The sequence below is a fragment of the Myodes glareolus genome, chromosome 3 (assembly GCF_982192425.1).
Source record: "Myodes glareolus chromosome 3, mMyoGla1.1, whole genome shotgun sequence".
Taxonomy (NCBI): Eukaryota; Metazoa; Chordata; class Mammalia; order Rodentia; family Cricetidae; genus Myodes; species Myodes glareolus.
The window spans coordinates 5,705,328-5,723,904 of NC_142028.1; the positions used below are offsets into that span (position 1 = coordinate 5,705,328).

The 18,577-nt window shown below is 44.8% G+C and overlaps 1 protein-coding gene across 5 annotated transcripts in view; it reads right to left on the reverse strand.

Annotated features, from left to right (window-relative positions):
• The window catches only part of Stk38l (serine/threonine kinase 38 like), a 62,386-nt gene that overhangs the window by 13,084 nt on the left and 30,725 nt on the right, over nucleotides 1-18,577 (reverse strand). For 4 of the 5 annotated variants that reach the window (XM_087903951.1, XM_087903949.1, XM_087903952.1 and 1 more), the window contains 2 exons: nucleotides 9,312-9,456; nucleotides 8,132-8,183 (listed from right to left, as the gene is read on the reverse strand). In XM_087903951.1, the coding sequence (XP_087760077.1) occupies nucleotides 8,132-8,183; nucleotides 9,312-9,445 (186 nt within the window). In that variant the 5' untranslated portion in view covers nucleotides 9,446-9,456. Of the gene's footprint in view, nucleotides 1-8,131; nucleotides 8,184-9,311; nucleotides 9,457-18,577 lie in introns of those variants that run through there. The other variant, XM_087903953.1, reaches the window with a different exon arrangement.

Genomic DNA, 18,577 nt, shown 5'->3' on the forward strand with positions numbered 1-18,577 from the left:
GTCATGCACATATCATTTTTAATAAATGACGAGAGAGAGGTATGGTATCTTAATTACATGTTTGTCTGTAATCTATTTGCCAATGTCAAGTATTTATTAAGCAAGGGAAGAATAGAACAGTAATAAGAAAACATTTTTAAAACAACTTTTAAGTCTGTACCATTGAAAGCAGACATTACAAGTAGGCTTTTCAAGTAGACTTGTAAGTAGACTACATCATCTTAACCTCCTTATTATATGTGTACATTGCTGCCTTGTGAGTGGTAACTTAACTCACAAAAGTAGATATCAGATAATGCAAACGCCATGAGTATTCTGATATGTGTTATTTACTCATTTTTGAGACAGAATCACTTAGTAGCCTAGGCTTGACTAAAACTCACGGCTGTCCTCCTGCCCCAGCTCCTTAGTGCTGGGATTGCAGGCATCTGTAGCCAGGCCCTACTTCCTCTGACAACTTATTTTTACTTTGTCAGCAAATCTGCTCCAATTAATTTACTCTCCCAGGTGCTGTCACAGCTGCTGAACCCTGTGACCTGCAAAGTCACAACAGTAGTGTTTCCATGGAGATTTACTTAGAGTAAAACTGATTCTTGCATAAATTTCAGCAAACTGCATAAAGGTTCATATAACTTTCTAAGGACATGAAATTACAAAATAAAAGTTACAAAGTATCATTAAAATACCCAAGCTAGCTGGGAATGGGGGCACACCTTCCATCCCAGCACTCAGGAAGCAGAGGCAGGTGGGTATCTGGGAGTTCTAGGTCAGCCAAGACTATACAGATACCCTGTCTCAAATCACAATCCCAAAGAACCTAGACAACAATGCGGATACTAGAGAGACTTACATAGATCTAATCTACATGAGAAGGAGAAAAAGACAAGATCTCATGAGTAAATTGGGAGCATGGGGACCTAGAGGAAGGGTTGAAGGGAAGCGGAGAGGCAGGGAGGGGAGCAGAGAAAAATGTAGAGCTCAATAAAAATCAATTAAAAAAAAAAGGTGCACACCACACAAAAAAAAAAAACCAAACCAATCAAAAATAAACCCATCCAAGTCAATATTAACACAGAAACACTCTGATTCGGCAAAGATAATAAAATAGGAACTATTTCTAAGCAACATTTTGAACTACCCAAATGCTGCATTTAGAAATCATTCACTTTCTTGTTCTAACCTCATTGGCTCCTCACCTAATAAAAGTCAAGTCCATGACACAGGGACAGTTCAGCACACGGTGGGAAATAAAACCACTGCAGGTATCCACTCCTGCTCAGGTCTGAGGGACCCCAGCAACCTTTCATAGGCTGAGCTCAGGACACGAGTCTAACACTCCATCAGCTCGGCACACTGCTCCAAGCACAGCCACTCACCTGTCCTGAGCCTGCTTGTCTGCTGTAGAGTTAGGTGTCTAACTAAGTCTGTGTACCATCAAAGCGGAGCTCTGACACTTGTAGCGGAGGTAGGAGCAAAGCAATAGTTCACACAGTTCAATGAAGCTACACTGATTTTTTTATTTTAAATTTATTTTATTTTATGCATAAGGATATTTTGCCTGAATGCATGTCTGTGTACCATGTGAATGCCTGGTGTCCACAGGTCAGGAAAGGGTGTCAGATCCCCTGGAACTCAAGTTACAGTTGGCTGTGAGCTGTCCTGTAAGTGTTATGAACTAAATCTGGGGCCCCTGCAAGAGCATCCAGTGCTTTGAATCGCTGAGTCATCTCTCTGGTCTCCAGTTTAATTTGTGGTGTGTCTGTTTCGTGTGTGTGTGTGTGTGTGTGTGTGTGTGTGTGTGTGTGTGTGTATCTTTGGGTAGGAACCAGGCAATAAAGGAAATGAAGATTTAGCAAAGATTGCTTTATATATGTTACTTTAAAAAAACAGGCTGGACTTATCTTGGGGTTTTGGAAACTTTAATCCTTTAAATAGACAGCTAAAATCACATTTATGTTTACATGCTGTGGAATATTAGTTTAAGATGTGTTATATTCATTTATGCTGTGGCATCACCCAGCTACATAACCGGTTATGGAGTAAGAAGAAAAGAAAGGAATATAGAATAGAGAAAGTTTAAGAGCTCAGAGGCAAAAGATAGACGGGTAATTTTAGTTACAAAAAGCTATCTAAGGCCAGGTGTTCATGAGTAATAATAAGTCTCCATGTAGGTATTTAGGAACGGAGTGGTAGGCCCTTAAAGAGCAAAGAATAAAAATAACCACATTTGGTACACATGTTGGTACATTTTGGTGTACCAACATGAAGCTCGAATCACCACAGGGTTTGAGGAAGCTTTAAAAAATGGACACGGCTCCTTTAAGAGAGCCTGCCTTATAGCAAGCCCTTGAACAGCCAGTATAAAAGTGGGGTGAAAAGGCTAAGTAAACAAGTGCCAAGCCACAAGCATCAGCATTCCAGAGCTCTGGGGACCCGAGAAGCAGGCAGAGCCAGCCGCTGAAGCTGGTGGAGGTTGCTGCTTAGCAGTTTAAAGGCCCATTTAGTCAAAAAAGACTAGCAATACACAGCAAAAGAGGTCCAGTAGAAGACAAAAGCTCTCAATAGGTTTCACTGTGTTTAACAATGTGTATTAGGTGTAAGAGAAAGGATATAGGCAATCATAGAAAAAATGGTTAAAAATAATAAAGTCATTAAAGAGAGTGAAGTAATATAAAAGTAAAAAGCAATGTGAGATGGGAAATTCACAGGGAGTCTGGGTCCTGTGTGCTGCTGACGGACCTTGAATCTTTTACTGCTGATGAGGAAAGGGCAGCTGCTGGAGTGTGGGACGTAAGGACTCCTGAAATAAACCAGCCTGGATATTCTAAGAATGTCTTAACTTTAAAATGAAACTCAAAAAATGCACTGCTTTGGAGAAGGAGGTTTGTTTGTATGTCCACAGGAAACGAGAGGCTGTGGATTCCTTCAGGATTGATATGGTATGGATCAGGTTTGATCAGGGAAGACCTCCTGAATCTTAGCAGGTGATATATCTATCTATCTATCTATCTATATATATATATAGATATATATTTATCTATATATATTATATATTTATATATAGATTATATATATATATATATATATATATATATATATCAACAAAGATTACAGTTGGTCTTCCCAGGACTTGGCCTGGGAATTATCTCAGTTTTCTCAGGGACCCTGAAGGATGCCTTCGCCCATAGACAATAGGATGCAGTCTAGAGAAGATGACACCCACATTCCCAAGAGTTGGGGTATGGGTGTTTGCTATCATTTAGGGGAATATAGGAATATAAGATAAAAAGACAACTATTAATCCTAGATGTTTTACACTGGCATGGATTTTGGTATATTGATACAAATTTCAAGTTATTTTTATTACACTGTAAAATGTTTCTACTCTTATTTAGGGCACTATGCTTGTGTAGCTCATTTAAAAGTGCAATGTGTAACTAAGAAATGAGGTTAATAGCTAATCTATAACAATCAACCTTATGATATTAGGTATGTTTTCAAAGCTAAATAGGTATATTTTAAACAGATGATTTGCAAATATTTCAAAGACCTACAGACTAAGGCATTTAAGATGTTTAATAACCTATGGTTTCAATGAGACACATCTGCTCCTGGCAGCACCAATTTACTTCATAAAAGAATGGTGGACATCAAAGAAACCCCATATGGAGTTTGTTTTCAATGTGGAAAGGACACAGGAAAAAGACTGCTGAGCTTTGCCAAGACAAGGCAGGACAGTTCTGTGAAATTCCTGCCTCACAGGAAAGTCTGCTAGATATTCTAGGTCTGAAGCTGAAGCTGGAGCCCCAACATTGCAGAGGAACTGTAGCTGACTGCCAGATGTCTCTGCTGTTAGGTAATATATTACATCCTTCTGGGGCCTTTGGTGGTATTAAAGACTAAATAGAGTTATAGTTTTCCTTAGAAAACTATAGAAAGTAAATTAGGTATAAAACTTTGGAATTACTAAGATAGATAAGGGAATATTTTCCCTGAATTTGCTACATACAAATAGACTGAACACTGTAAATGTAACTCTTACTTGGCAATGTTTATGTTGTATATGGTTTTACTATGTAAAGTTAAACCTTTCATTTTTATTTAGACAAAAGGGAGAAATGTGGAATCTTAGCTGAAGGTGTGTGGCATTTGTTATGCTGTGGGATGTTTGCTGAATGATGCAGAGCTAAACTGCATTCTTCCACGTTGCATTTGTTTAACTCTGTGAAGCTGTTCCTTAACCTGTCTGAAACACCTGATTGGTCTAATAAAGAGCTTAGTGGTCAATAGCCAGGCAGGAGAGAAAGGATAGGTGAGACAGGCATGCGGAGGGAATAAACGGAAGAGGGAAGCAAGAGAGGGAGGAGGGGAAAAAGGAGGAGAGAAGGATGCCAGTGGCTAGCCACCTAACAACACAGTCAGCCACAAAATAAGAAGAAAAGAAAGAGATAGAGAATAAACAAAGGCAAAAACCCAGGGGCAAAAGGTAGACGGAATAATTTAAGAAAAGCTGGCTAGAAACAAGCCAAGCTAAGGCCGGGCATTCATAAGTCAGAACAAGTCTCTGAGTATTTATTTAAGAGCTGAGTGGGCCCCGGGTGGGCCCCCCCCCCACCAGAGTGAAGGATAACAAACAGCCAACTACATCTGCATCATTACAAAAGCAAAGGTGGCCTCCACAGCCCTGTGTGTCCCGGGAACCCAGCACCCACTGCTCTGTGCATGGGGTGGCAGCTCTGAGACTCAGCTTGATTTAAGGTCCAGAACTAGAGTTTTCTTTCAAAGGCCACTTGGGGCACTACAGCACTGTATACCGCACGACAATAAAAGCGCTTGTTTTAATTTCAAATTACACATAATAAATACACATGTGCTGAGGATCTGCAGACAAGAGTCCGCTAAAACCCAAAACAGTAACAACAGCACCAAAAACTACAGGCACTGAGTTTCTGACAGGTTCTCCGGGCTGCCAGCACACAGCCCTTCAACAAAAGGGGCACCACAGTAGAACCCTGGCCCCAGGGACTTTAGCCCGTCAGGCAGCACTGTAGTCCAGTGGTAGCTGAAGAACGCCATTTCTAAAGTCATGAACAGCACTTACTGTATCTGCTCAGAATGTGGATTGAAACAAGAGCCCTGTGCTAGTCCTTCCTTCCCCTAAGGTAAGGCCTGTGACAGACGACTCTTCACGGCTCTCCCCTGCAGCTCAAATCACTTATTTTTGTTTTCCCATTAATAAACATCCATTTTGATGACTCTTGTAAATTAACAAACATCCTCCCCGTTTTGAGACAATCTCATTTTGTAGCTGGCAATCTAGAGACTCCATTCCTTTCCAAATGAGAGTCTATAAATCAGTTAAGGTATTTCGGAGTTCTGAGATACTACAGGGTTCAGCTAAGCACATCATGTCAGCCACTGCTGTGCACAGCCACACAGTTTAAGGACCTCACAGCTCACCATGGACCACTGCACAGACTGTTTTCTCTTACAGAATGAACTAAGGGTATTAATTTTCACTGAAAAGCCACTCTTGAAGGTAGCTCAGTTGGTAAAGTGCTTATCTTGCAGATACAAGGACCCAAGTTTAGTCCCTAAGTTTATGCAAAAAGGCCAGGTGTGGTGGCAACACACCTATCTCAGCACTGGGGAGGCAGAGACAGGTGAAGCTCTGAGGTCAACTGGCCAACAGGGAAGCAGACAGCACTGCCAAGGCCTGACACCCCATGCTGCCCTCTGGCCTCACATGCACCCCACATCCACACACACACGCATAAGAAAATTTTAGGTTTATTCTTTTTGAAAAACAAGAAATTCTAATACTAAAATTGAATTTGTTTTTTTTTATACACAACATAATCAACGTCCAAGCCCAGAGCCTAAAATAAACACACAGGAATTTTAAACTATCTCCACAGAAAAAGTGGGATGGTTAAAAACATATATTACTAGCCAATGACTTTAAGAAGCAAAATGATTTGTTTGACATTTTCTACAAGTTATTTACAAAAACTAAGAAAAACATTAGCCACCACCAGGGGGCGCCAAGGGCCGCTACAAACAGACTTTCCCAGGCCGTTCTGGACTCCCAAGTTGGTTTTAAAACTCTTTTATCACTTGGCAATACTTCTAAAAGTAGCTTTAAAATGATTAGACAAAAGCCCAGACTTCCAGATCTTGTACAACTGGAACCTGGCCATGCTGGGCTAACAGAAGGGCAACTGTTCTGTGCCCTGTCATCTAACACAGCAGATCCTGGGCTCTGAAGAGTGGGAAGAACAAATGTATTAGCCAAAAACAAGCAGACAAACAAAACCTATTTCTTCCTCCACCTCCCCCCTTTCCTTTTCTATGTATGGAGCATCCACTGTGCTTGGCGGGGGCATCTATTCTGGCAACCTTTCCCTAGACTTTAAATTAAGATCCTGTGTTTAAGATTGGCTGGGCAGTGGTAGTGCTCACCTTTTATCCCAGCATTTGGGAGGCAGAGGCAGAAGATCTCTGAGTTCAAGACCAGCCTGGTCTACAGAGAAAGTTCCAGAACAACCAGGACTGCACAGAGAAACCCTGTCTTGAAACACCAAAATTAAAGAAAGAAAGAAAGAAAGAAAGATACAAGAAAAAAATTCTGTGTGAGCCCAATCATTACAAGCTATAAGAAAGCTATAATATCAATGAGGCAAACTAAGAGAGATGTGTTTGCCTTTCTCTATGGACTAGGATGCAGCCCTTAAATTATTCCTCTCACTAAAATTTAACAAGATAAAACAGGGTTTCCAGATACTTATTAATTTTATGTAAGTAACTTTAACCTTCCCTAGCCTCCGTAGGATGTTGGATAGCAGGACAGGCACAGGGAAGGAAGGTGTGGGGCGTTGTAGCTCACTGGGCTCCAAGCCTCACCTGGTGGTCAGGCCCCTGCTGACCGCTGAGGGTGGGTCAGCCTAGGCTGGGACTCATTCTCATCCGGAGAACAAAGCCTTTTTTCAGGAACTGCCCTAAAGCTAGTTTTGCATGCCCTCAACTTCCCTTCCCTTCCGACTGCCCTCTTCAACACAGACTCGCTATTCTGCATGCACAGTCGCTGGTCCGCACACAGTGCCAGTCTGTGAAATAAACTCTGCTCATCAGTTCAGATTCAAATCACTTGCTATGTTCTCCACAAAACCTTTTCTGAGCCCCTGGGGGGGGGGGGGTGTCTGTGTATTTTCAAAGTTAGCTACATTCTATAATGCATATGTATTTTTCACTTGTTGGAAGGGAACTGCTGGGACTCAAACCGGGGCTTTGCAAGCACTCTGCCCTGAACTATACTAGTAGCCCCTTTAATGTATACAGGTTTTCATGCATGTGTGAGCCCCCCTTCCCTCCAAAGCATACAGTAATCTCTCCTTCCAATTCATTCCTTGAAGGCAGAGAAGCCCACTGCCCACCACTACCGAAGTATTCGCTCCGGCCCTCTGTGTGCTCTGGGATGCGATTCTGAGTGAGGCAGGATGCAGTCTCTGCCTCTGGGAAGACGCTGCCCTCAGACTACCACAAGGACAAGAAGAGTGTCAGTGTAGAATGTAGGGCAGGTAGGTGAGCGATCAGGGAGGATTTCCCAGTGAAGTGAGATGCCGGGGAGGAGAGCGAGCTTCAGGAAGCAGAAATAGCGCATGAAAAAGGACCACAGATGAGCAGGGGGAAGTCACAGCAATTCGGGATCAGTCATTGCTGGATGTAGGGGTCATGACATCTGACTGAAGCCATCACAGACAGGAAGGACACTTAGCCAGACTTGTTTGCAGAATGCAGAAAAACTGGGAACTAGAGACTCAGTGAGATGCAAGAGAGCCTAAATTAGGGAGTAAACCATTAAAAAAAATAAAAAAAAAATGTAAGAAGACGGAATCAACAGAGAGGTTCAGAGCCTGCCCCCGCCCCATGGTGTCCGTGCACCTAACCCTGTCCCACACACCCAGAATGCTGTGGATGGTATTCAGCAAATGTGATGCTTTTGGGGACAAAGGCCATCTCCTCCTAAGGTACCCACAAAAACAACACAGTAAGAAGTCATATTCAGATGGAGAAAGCTAGCACAGCCAAGTCACAATCAGCCAACACCAGTTAGTACGGACGGTTACGTTACCTCCTCATCTGCCAATCCTTCTTCTTCCATGGCCACTTCTAATTTCTTCTGCCTTTTCCAAAGGAAAAAATAATTAGACTTTCTAAAATATTCTTATTTCCATTTGAGAACTACAGTTATTTATCCAAGCCAATCACTGGGTGTGTGCTAAGAAAATCTTTCACATTGGACCAAGATTCAACTATTCACTACGATCGGGATTCTTTTCTGAGATAGATTTAGCATTTTAATACTGACCAAAGCTTTTGCTTTGGATTATACCACAGAAAACCAAATGGGGTCAAGGACTGAGGATCAATTACCACAGTCTTTATATCTGCTACTCCTAAGAAAACACCGGAAGATAAGCTCCTTCTTAAATCAGTGCTGAGACCACTCCCTCCCTTCCTCCTGCTGGAAAACTCATTACAACTGCATCTAAACTCTGCTGAAGACTCAGCAGCCGGTGACGGTAAGGAAACCAGGGACTACTTCTCAGTTCATATCTCAGGTGTGCCTGCTGCTGAATTCCACTTGTGGGCTGTTCCCCAGGCCCAGACTCAGAGATCTCATGCTGGCCTCTGTGTCTGCTATCATGAAAGGTCTGTCAGGGCTGCTCGGTGGTTGAGTTCCAGTTTTTTCCCCCGCAGAATGAGCAGGAGCAGATGGGCCCCTTCCAGGACACTGCCCTGCGGTAGAGCCCAGCCCAGGATGCTGAGACCTGGTGTGTGCTGCTCCACCTCCTCCACTTCCTCTTATCATGTGTGAATCATGCTCTTCCTGGTCAAATGTCACTATCATTTGGGAAGTGCTCCCTTAGTCCCCTACCGTCACTCCCCACCCTCACGGAGCATCTCACATACAGCAGATCTCTTACGACACTCCGGTTTCACTGAGGCAGAATGACACGCTGTCCTTAATTTTCTGTGCCCACTAATGCAGCGCCACTGCATGTCATACACTACTCTGTGGTTTCTAAAGCCATCTCTCTTGAAACGCACAAAGGCACACCACAACGCCACGGCTGCAAAGATCTGTGTTAAACAAGTGACGTGGGACACCAGCGTATGTGCACAAGACTCGGGGAACCCAGGAAACGAACCCAGTACCCAGGTGTGCTGTCAGTGCAGAATACATAACAGAAGCCAGGGCTGCCATCCAGCCACAGAAAAACGAAGCACACGCACAGCCTTCACTGTACCTTGTTTCTCTCTCTTCATGCTGCAGAATCAGGTTGCTGTAAAAATTCTCCAGTGTGAGCTTGGCCACAGTCACTCTCTCCCTGGTATGGTTGCTCATAGGAAAGGTGGTTGCTGCCCCTGCTGTCATTGCCATAGTAACCGGAACTGAAATGACATAGTAAAAGCAAGTTCTTCAGCAGTTTTTTAAAAAACAAACTTCCCGTTTCTTTTTTAGCAAACACTAAAAATGTTTAATTTCTACTAAGAATAATTAGCTAACAACCCAGATTTCTTAATAAAAATAATACAAAGCTAATAATAAATAGGTTCCAGCCAGGTATTTAACATCGTACTTGTAACACCAGCACTAACCACCCCCAAAGATGCATGGGTCCTAAAGCCAGAGAAATTAATTCTGTCCTGGAAAAACCAGAGCTAATTACAGAAAGACGCACAGGCAGCAGTGTACACAGTAACAGGAGTACTGGCTCACGAAAGGCCGCATTGCTGAGTCCACTTTGCTGATTTATTGACCACTTGTCAAACTTTGTAAGACTTTGCCAACAGTTCCATTCCCAAAGAACACGTCTCTTAAGATAAGATGTGGTTTTAGCGGTGTCCTACCAAACACACAAGTGGGCACCGACACTCTACGCAGGCGCATGTTTTCGGGACGGGGTCACGAACGCTCTTTTCATTCCAAATTCTGTTTCTGGTATGGCACTACATAGCATTTTTTCTAGACTATGAGGTATATTTCATTTTCAAATGATGCTCAAATGCCTTTGAAAACCAGGCAGTAAATATAAAAATAAATGAATTAGTTGTGAGTGGTATATGTCTGCTCAGAGAAACCCGAATGCCAACTGTGACAAACAGTGACAAACCACTGAGATGAAGGTCATTCCAACTCTTCGGAAGGCAAGGAACTCGGTAAAACAGCCCTCTCACAGAAAAACCACTCTGCAGGCCACTGTGATGGCACTTCTGCAGCATTTGCTTACCACAGGCTTGATAAGCCAAAAAGACAAGAGCAGCTCATATATAAAAGAGTTTTGGTACCTAGAAGAGGGTCCTAACAGATCATTCTGCACAAGAGATGGTTTGCCAACTGAGCACTGCAAGTTCTACTGAGTCGACCAGAACTCCCCACAAACCTTGCACCACCCACCACTGGAAGACATGAAGACACAGGCTTCTGCCTGCAGACCTGGGCAGAGCTGGAAGCCAAGGATAGGAAGAAACAAAGAATTCCTGTTCATCAGACACAGATTGGAAGTGTGCAATTTAAACATGGTGAACTCTCATCTCCCTTGTTGCTCGTGGACTTCAGCAGACCGTGTACCACACAGTGTGTAGTGCTATGTGAGCCTCACACTCCCCTACAGAGCGGCTCCGCAGATGGGTTAGCTCCATAACAAGACGCAGACCCCAGCACTTGCTTAAAATTTTCAAGGCTTCTTCTGCACACACCATGCCAAACAAGCCTACAAACATCAGGGAGGGTGTCTTAGGACTTAGGACAGCAGCCCTCACTGCATCCCTAGGACAGGGAACTAGGGCTTGAGAAACTCACACAGCAATGGGGTGTGGAGTTGGGACTTAATTCCAACTTGCTCCCTCAAGCCTGCAGTCCCTCACAGGACCTCCGTTCCCCACTCAGATGTGGGGAACCTGCTGACTCCGTGGCTCCACTGTGTCTCTAACTTAACCTTCTCTATGAGAAGGCACTGCTCATTCTTTGGTGGGTGGTCTCTAAATCTACAGCTCAGGCGCCAGTGTGTGTTGCTGCCAATCACTTGCCCATTGCTCTAAACTAGAACTTCTCCGGGCACTGTCTCCCCGATTCACCACCGCGTCATATCTGACACAGAGCAGACAGTCATGAATAATGGGAGTCACTTCATAAATAAGAGAGGCAGAAGGAATGAAAGAGCTAGAAGAAAGCAAGGTTCTCTGACACGAAGGGTCAGAAACACAGTTCTGATCCGCCCGGATCGTAAGGTCTGACCCCAATCACTGTTCCCAAGAGGACATTGCAACCTGGGCTCTGCTGACTTCACAGGCCTAAGGCCATGTGAGGCTGATGCCCAGCAAACCCATGGAAATAGGAGTGTCTCACCCCAAGGTGCTTCTGTGAGCATGGCACGTAGCTTATTCAGAAATAAACTGCTGCACGATTAATGGCGAATCAATTCCACACCAGTTATGTTTTAAAGGGGTATTTATTTGGGGGGTAAAACTTACATACACCATAAACAGTCAGGAAGGGAGCCTAGTCACTGGAGCAGGAGCCAGAAGCAGGAGCCGGAACCAAGCGTCGGAACCAAAAGGCCGAGTAGAGGCTTGCCGCTCTTCTTTTAATTAGAAATATACCATGCCCCAGTAGGCTGGTATTTCAGCGGCTATTGGCTGATGGAGCGGAAGGCGCTCCTGCAGCACTGTGGGCTCGTGCTTCAGCGACTATTGGCTGAAGCAGCGGAAGGTACTCCCGCAGCACACGATGTAACAGTATTTCCTCAAATATCAAGAACAATAGAAAGTGTCCCAAGAACTGCCACAGTCGCAAGGTCTGTAAGGATTTCGCTTTAACTGAACCCTAAGCAAAAGCGTATTTTAAAACCTCAGAAACCCAGGGTCAGGTTCTGCTTCGAGATCGGATGTGGGAAAGGAAAAGCAGGGAAAGAGAAACAACCGTGTCACACAGCCAGCATCTCCCAAATCACGTCTGCTGTCAGGACTGGAGAGTGTGTTTGGGTGGTGGTGGGGTAGACCAAAGAATCAAAGCTTTCCAGTAAATTTAAGAAACCTAGATTACAGTTAAGAAAGATGCTTGGGGCAAAACTTGCCAGCTTTCCTATGTCAGCATGTGTGCACCCTCAAGGGCACAGGCAGTGCCCTGGAGAGCATCCTCGGAGCACATAAAACCCAGGCTCACAGGCCTTCAGAGCTTAAGGAAGCAAGGGCCAGCTACTTTTCTCAATGAACACTATCTGGGGGCAAGGGATCTCAAAGGCTCCACCCAAATGCAATTCCTAAGGACGTCAGGATGCTTTCTGCGTGTCTTTCCTGTGGCAACAAGTGACCATGCACAGGGAAATCTCCAGCTGAGAAGACAACACCCCAAAGTGCTGCAGCCCTTCCCAGAAGCAAAAAACAGGCAAGAGCAAACCGCACTACTCCAGGACAACAAAACCCTTTCACAAAGCTAAGAAAGAATCAAGCTTCTCTTAAAAACTCTTTTAAAAACCAAAGCGACCCTGATCATGGAGTTCCATGGCCTGTAAGTAAAGCTTGTGTAAGTCAGAAGAGGAGGTGGAGGAGACACCCTTGGAGCAAGCAGACTGGTCTCAGCGGGGAGGTGAAGAATGAACTCCCTGCTTGTTTCGCCAACACGCAAGATCTAGAGGCCAAATTCTGGAAGCTACTATATCATAACTGAGCTTACGGAAGATTGGTATACAGAGCAGAAAAGCAATGCACTGACTTACAAAGGATGAGGTGCCCTAGGGAGGAGCAGGACCTGCATGTGGTCACAAAGCATTCCATTATCGCGGGTCAGCAAAAGAGAAATCTGAAGTAGGAGGTGCTGTTGCCAGGAAACCAGGTCGGTGTCCAGAGAGGGCAGTCACTCAGTATAGACTTTGGGGTGGGGCGGGAGCGCGGCTGAAGAAGCGATTCCTGTCTCCTGCGGCCCCCAGACACTGAGGGCAACACTAACTGCCGAGGCTGACCAAACTGTCCCTTAGGAGCAGGTCTGTGGGCCACAGGAGAAAAGATGGCTGGGTAAAACGTTACACAGGTCTGTGTAACACATAAACATGGGAAGGAAAATAAAAGAATTCCCAGGTCCCAGGGAGTGACTGCCTTAGAATACAGAGAACACAGGAGGCCCTCAGACACAGATCTGTGAACCTGGATCTTTAGACAGAACAGCAGATGAGGCCTCTGTCCTCCCCAGATGATGACGGAATGAACTTGACTCCCAAACCCAAAACAGATGTCAGGAAACACTTATCTTTACCCACTTTATAACCGGCATCATATTTTTCCATTCTCGTTAGACGAGCCTGAGAGTCCACAAGGCTCGACTGAAAGCCGGGTCAGAGAAGGCGCTGTCATTATCTCTGCCATCAATGCCGGCAGACTGGGGAGGCATTCTAAGCACTACAGGAACAACCTATTTGATTTAGATTTAGTGAAGTCCACGCCTATGTCCCATTCATAACCTTTTCATTTGGGTTCAAAGCTACACCACCACCTGGTGCTATGTTTACTTTCAGAAGGAAGGTTTTCCTTGTGCAGTGAAGTCTAACCCCAGTCCGTGGTGAGATTAGCAAGGAGGAACCCTTTTGTCCGAACCAGACACAGGCAGTCTTTAAATTGTTTAATGTAAAAAACTACAAAGTGCTCAAACTTTTCAAAGAATGATCTAGATCAGCAGCTGTTATACTGTAAATCTGTATCTTTAACGGACTTAACGCTCGTCTTTGTCCTTTATGAAAGACCTTTTTCTAACCAGAAAAGAAGACAGGATACAATCTGTAAGCCAAGAATTCCCAGATTGAGAAACATACACTAGGGCCCTTCAACTTCCTGTTCACTTAAACAAGTGACCCCAATTCATCAGGGAAATACTAGCAACAGTGAAGCATTCCTTAGCTTAGCAGGCAGGACACACACACACACATCTATACACAAAAGTGTGTCTCCATTACCAGTAAACTTCGAAGGCAGAAAGCAGCGGCTTTACCTGACCCTGAATGTCACCTCAGCATCTTTAATGCTACCGGATGCCTGGCAGTGTGAGGTCTCCTAATCCATCCTGACTGTGGTACCTCATGCCTGAAGCTGCAGCAGCACCCGATGCTGGATCCCTGATGAAGGAGGAGCCAGTCACAGCCTCTTCCCCAGGTGTAGATGAGAAAGCCAGAAATTCAGTCAGTTCAAGTTCAAGACTAAGTATACATTAAAAACCCAAAATGCATTATGTACATAGAGGTCATATACAGCTTTCTAATACTAAATCTGTAAACAAAGACTTTAATAAAGACAATAAATAAAAAGAGCATAATATACACGTTCAACATCACTAGCCAATCAGAGCACAGGGAATTTACCAGGCTACAAGATGCTCTTTGCAGTGAAGGAGAGTGTTCCTCCAGGTGTCAGCAGTGGGGCTGAAGAAGGAATCACCCTGCAACAGAGCCAGCACCCTGTACCACAGTGGACCTGGGCTTTGTCCTAGGAACCAAAGGTTGTGACAAGAACCGACGCAAACCGACGCTATGGACCAAAACTAAAGACAAAGGGTGACTAATGAGCAAAATCCTGAAGTAAGCTTTTCACTCACATTTCAGACTTCCTTTTAGGGAAGCAGTTTTTTTGCAGGGAGCCTCAAAACTGCCTATTTAAGGGGCTCAAATTACCAGTCTTTTCATGTGCCCTCCCTACTGATGACTCAAAGGCTAACGCTGAAGTCACAAGCCAGGGCAGCAGGAATCTGAGCTCAGCTACCTTCCAGCAGTGTAAGGCAAGGGGAATTCTAACACGGAGAGAAGAGAAACAGAAAAGCTCCAGATTTGAGGGGGAGCCTGCTCCTTTTGTGCCCTCTGCATTCTAAGGAAGCTCTGCCAGACAGACCAGATGCCGGTACTGTGCCAAAAGGTGAAGGCCTGGTGTGAGAGAGAAGAACCAATGAATGGACAAGGCAGGGAAGGGGGAGTGGTGAGAGGTGGTGTGATGTCATGGTTAGGGGAGGAGCCGGCTATGGTGTGACATCCTAGTTAGGGGAGGAGCCATCTGGGCAAACAACTCAACAGGGCTATCTGGAAAGCTTGGGCATCTGGGGGCACTGCTCACTCTCCTATAAGTGAACTGCTCAGACACATACACATGAACACACTCATGCACACACATATACATACTCACATACAAGCACATAGTTATCCACACTAAGACAGAGCGCATGAATTTGTGTGTGCCTTTGTCCTTTTCAACTGGAATGAAAGGAGATCAAAGTGAACAACCCTGAACTACAAGTGGTCCTTCATGTGAGCAAGAAATGAAGACTAAAATCAAGTGTACAGCTTAGAACCTCAATAGCCACGAGTGACTTCTACTAACTTGAAGTCTCTCCCAAGAGACAGTTTTGGCCATCGCAAGTGATGAAAGAAACCGCTCCCAGCTAAACAGACACATGTGACCTGTGACTGACACTGTGCTAAGCACACAGACCACTCAACTTCAGCCACCCTGACGAGATCAAGGAGGGACCTGTGCCACTGACATTTGATGTAGGAGGGTCTTCTATCGATCTGTTGCTTTCATTGGTTAATTAATAAAGAAAACTGGTTGGCCTGATAGGTCAGAACATAGGTAGGTGGGGAAGACAGAACAGAATTGTGGGAGAAAGAAAGCAGAGGCAGGCAGATGCCATGAAGCTCCGACCCAAGATGGATGTAAGTTAGAATCTTCCCAGTAAGCCACCACCTCATGGTGCTACACACATTAATAGAAATGGGTTAATCAAGATGTGAGAGTTAGCCAGTAAGAGGCCAGAGCTAATGGGCCATGCAATGTTTAAATGAATAAAATTTGTGTGTTGTTATTTCGGGTGTAAAGCTAGCTGTGCAGGAACCAGGTAGGACGAAAACCAGGCCTGCTTGCCTCATCACTACAGACATCAGAATACAAAAATCTTTAAGACTTAAAAAAAGTAAGTGTTAATGACCAACTGAACAATTTACCACTGAGCCCTGAACAACACTGAAACAGAACCTGGATTATCTGGGGGAAGTGTGTGTGTGTGTGTGTGTGTGTGTGTGTGTGTGTCACTGCCATCCTCCGGGGCTGCAGGCTGTGCTCCATGCTCAAGGCCCATCTTTCTAATGGGCTCTCACGTCATAATCCCTGGAACTTTCATAACCCCAGAGCTTTAAATAGACACCGCGTGTGCTCAGGTTTCCGGATGCTTCAGTGTCTGGGTAGGAAGATTACTCACCCTCCACTGGAGGGGAGATAGACTCCCGGCAGATGCCCTGCCAGGACCTAGGGAGAGGTTCAGGGCTGACCATCTTTAAATGGACTCCCGAGAGCCCGACAGTCTTGGGGCCCAAGAGGAACATTCTGGGAGGGGCTGTCTCCCAGCGCTGAGAAAATGGTTCCTCTTATCTGTTTGGCAGCCTGTGGTCAGAAAGTTTTTCTTACAGCTAACCTACTTCTCTTCCACTCAAACGCTAACTCGTTTTTCTCATATTTTCCATAAAAATGAAAGCCTTCCCTGTAGCAAATACCTTCTCAAATGACAGCTAAGGCCGCACACTGGCTCTGATTCTCTTCCACTGCACAATCAGTGCGTTTTTAAACTTTCATCCATTTTGCCAAGGGAAGAACTGTCATGTTACCCACGAAGCCAATGTGTAAATAATACCAATTTCTGAAATGTGCACAAATCTAAACTCGCTACTTGAGAAGTTAAAAGGAGCCCTCCCAGCACTGGCAGGTCTTACGATAAAATAGTGATGGTGTCTGTAAGTTGCCTTGTCAGGCACAGAACTTCATGTGCGGTGGGCAGTGCCTTTTCATCTCTGCTGTGTGTGAGGTCGGTGCCTTTCACACTCAAGGAGAAGAGAAGGCAGAGTTACATCAGCAGTTATAGACCAACAAATGCACCTGAGCCCCTTTCGCTTTAGTGAGCCTTGGGGTGCTGGGAACCAACTGGGGTCTTGGGCATGGAAAGCAGGAATCTTCCACTGAGATCTACTCAGCCCCTCCCTCACTGAACAGAGAATCTGTTCTGAACACCAAATTCTTTATATCCAATTTTAGTCAACTCACTTCTTTACATTTTAAAACTTATGGAAAAGCAACAAATCCAAGTTTCCACAAACTAAAACGTCTTGTTAACAGAAGGGGCTAGAGAGACGGCTTAGTAGTTAAGAGCACTGGCTGCTCTTGCAGGGACCTGGGCTCAGTTCCCAGCACCTATAGGGTGGCTCACAACCGACCACAACTCCAGTTCCATGGTATCTGAGACTCTCCTCTGACCACCATGGTCACCAGGCACACAAGTAGTGTACATACATACACACAGGAAAAAAATATTCATACACATAAAATAAGAACAAATCTAATTTAAAAAAAAATAGAATGTAACAACATTCTTAAAAATTAAGGGAGGACCCCAGTATGGTGGTACTCGCCTTTAGTTTCAGCACTTGGGAAGTTGTAAATTCAAGGTCAGCCTGGTCTACATAGCAAGTTCCAGATTACCCAGGGCTACATAAGTGAGACTCTGTCTTTTAAAAAAGTAGAAAAAAAATGCATGACCTAAGATTAGATGGTACGAGCAACTGCAGAACATGGCTGACCAGCTACATACCCTTCTTCACCGTTACTTCCATTTTCACAGCTGTCCAAGGCATGTGGCTGGGAATCCTCTCATCTCCCTGCTCTCGGCCACACCTTCCCACAAAATTCAGAGTCTGTCCTCTGGGGCCCTTACTGGGAGAAAGTGTGGCTCACCATCCAGCCTCAGGCTGATTCTGGTTCCAAGGTATTTCTGCTACCGCAGACACAAGGATCCAAACGAAAGATGATGGTTTTCTAAAGCCCCTTTCTAAGTTACATACAAACTGATGGTATCTGTTCTAATTGTAGACAGCAAAATAATTTATTAAAAACCCACTAGTGAAGAGAGAGGTGGTGACCCCTTCAAAGCCAGTCCAGGAAGACTACGTGTTTGAAGCCAGCCTGGGCCACACAGCTAGATAACAAACAAGCCTGTTAGTGTTTGCATGCCATGTGGGTTTCCAGGGCAACAGTAGTAAAACAAAGCAGGTACGAGTGACACAGTGAACACGCATAAAGACTGCCGGTGCACTCGGCACTAGAAGTGAAGGGGTGTGTGATAAGCACATGATGTCACTCTGTGCAGTATCACTGAAGTACACAAGACTAACCATATAAATAAACACCAATGCAAAACCCAACGGCCTTGCATGGACCTCTAGGATAACAGCAGGGCTTCAGAATAGGGGCGGATCAGGTACAAATGCCAGGTAGAAATACTGGGGTTACTGGAGGAACACACGTAGTCACAGGACAGTGACCTCAGTGTCTCCCACTGGCCAGAACCCTCTAGGCTAGCATGGGGCAGGGGGTCCTTACCACAGCCTGATCCCGACAAGTCCCTCTTCCGTATGAGTCCTGCATCCACCCAGTTTCCGGACACAATGGAAATTACTAGTACAGAAGACCCAGTGTGTGAGCGCGTCTATTTCTG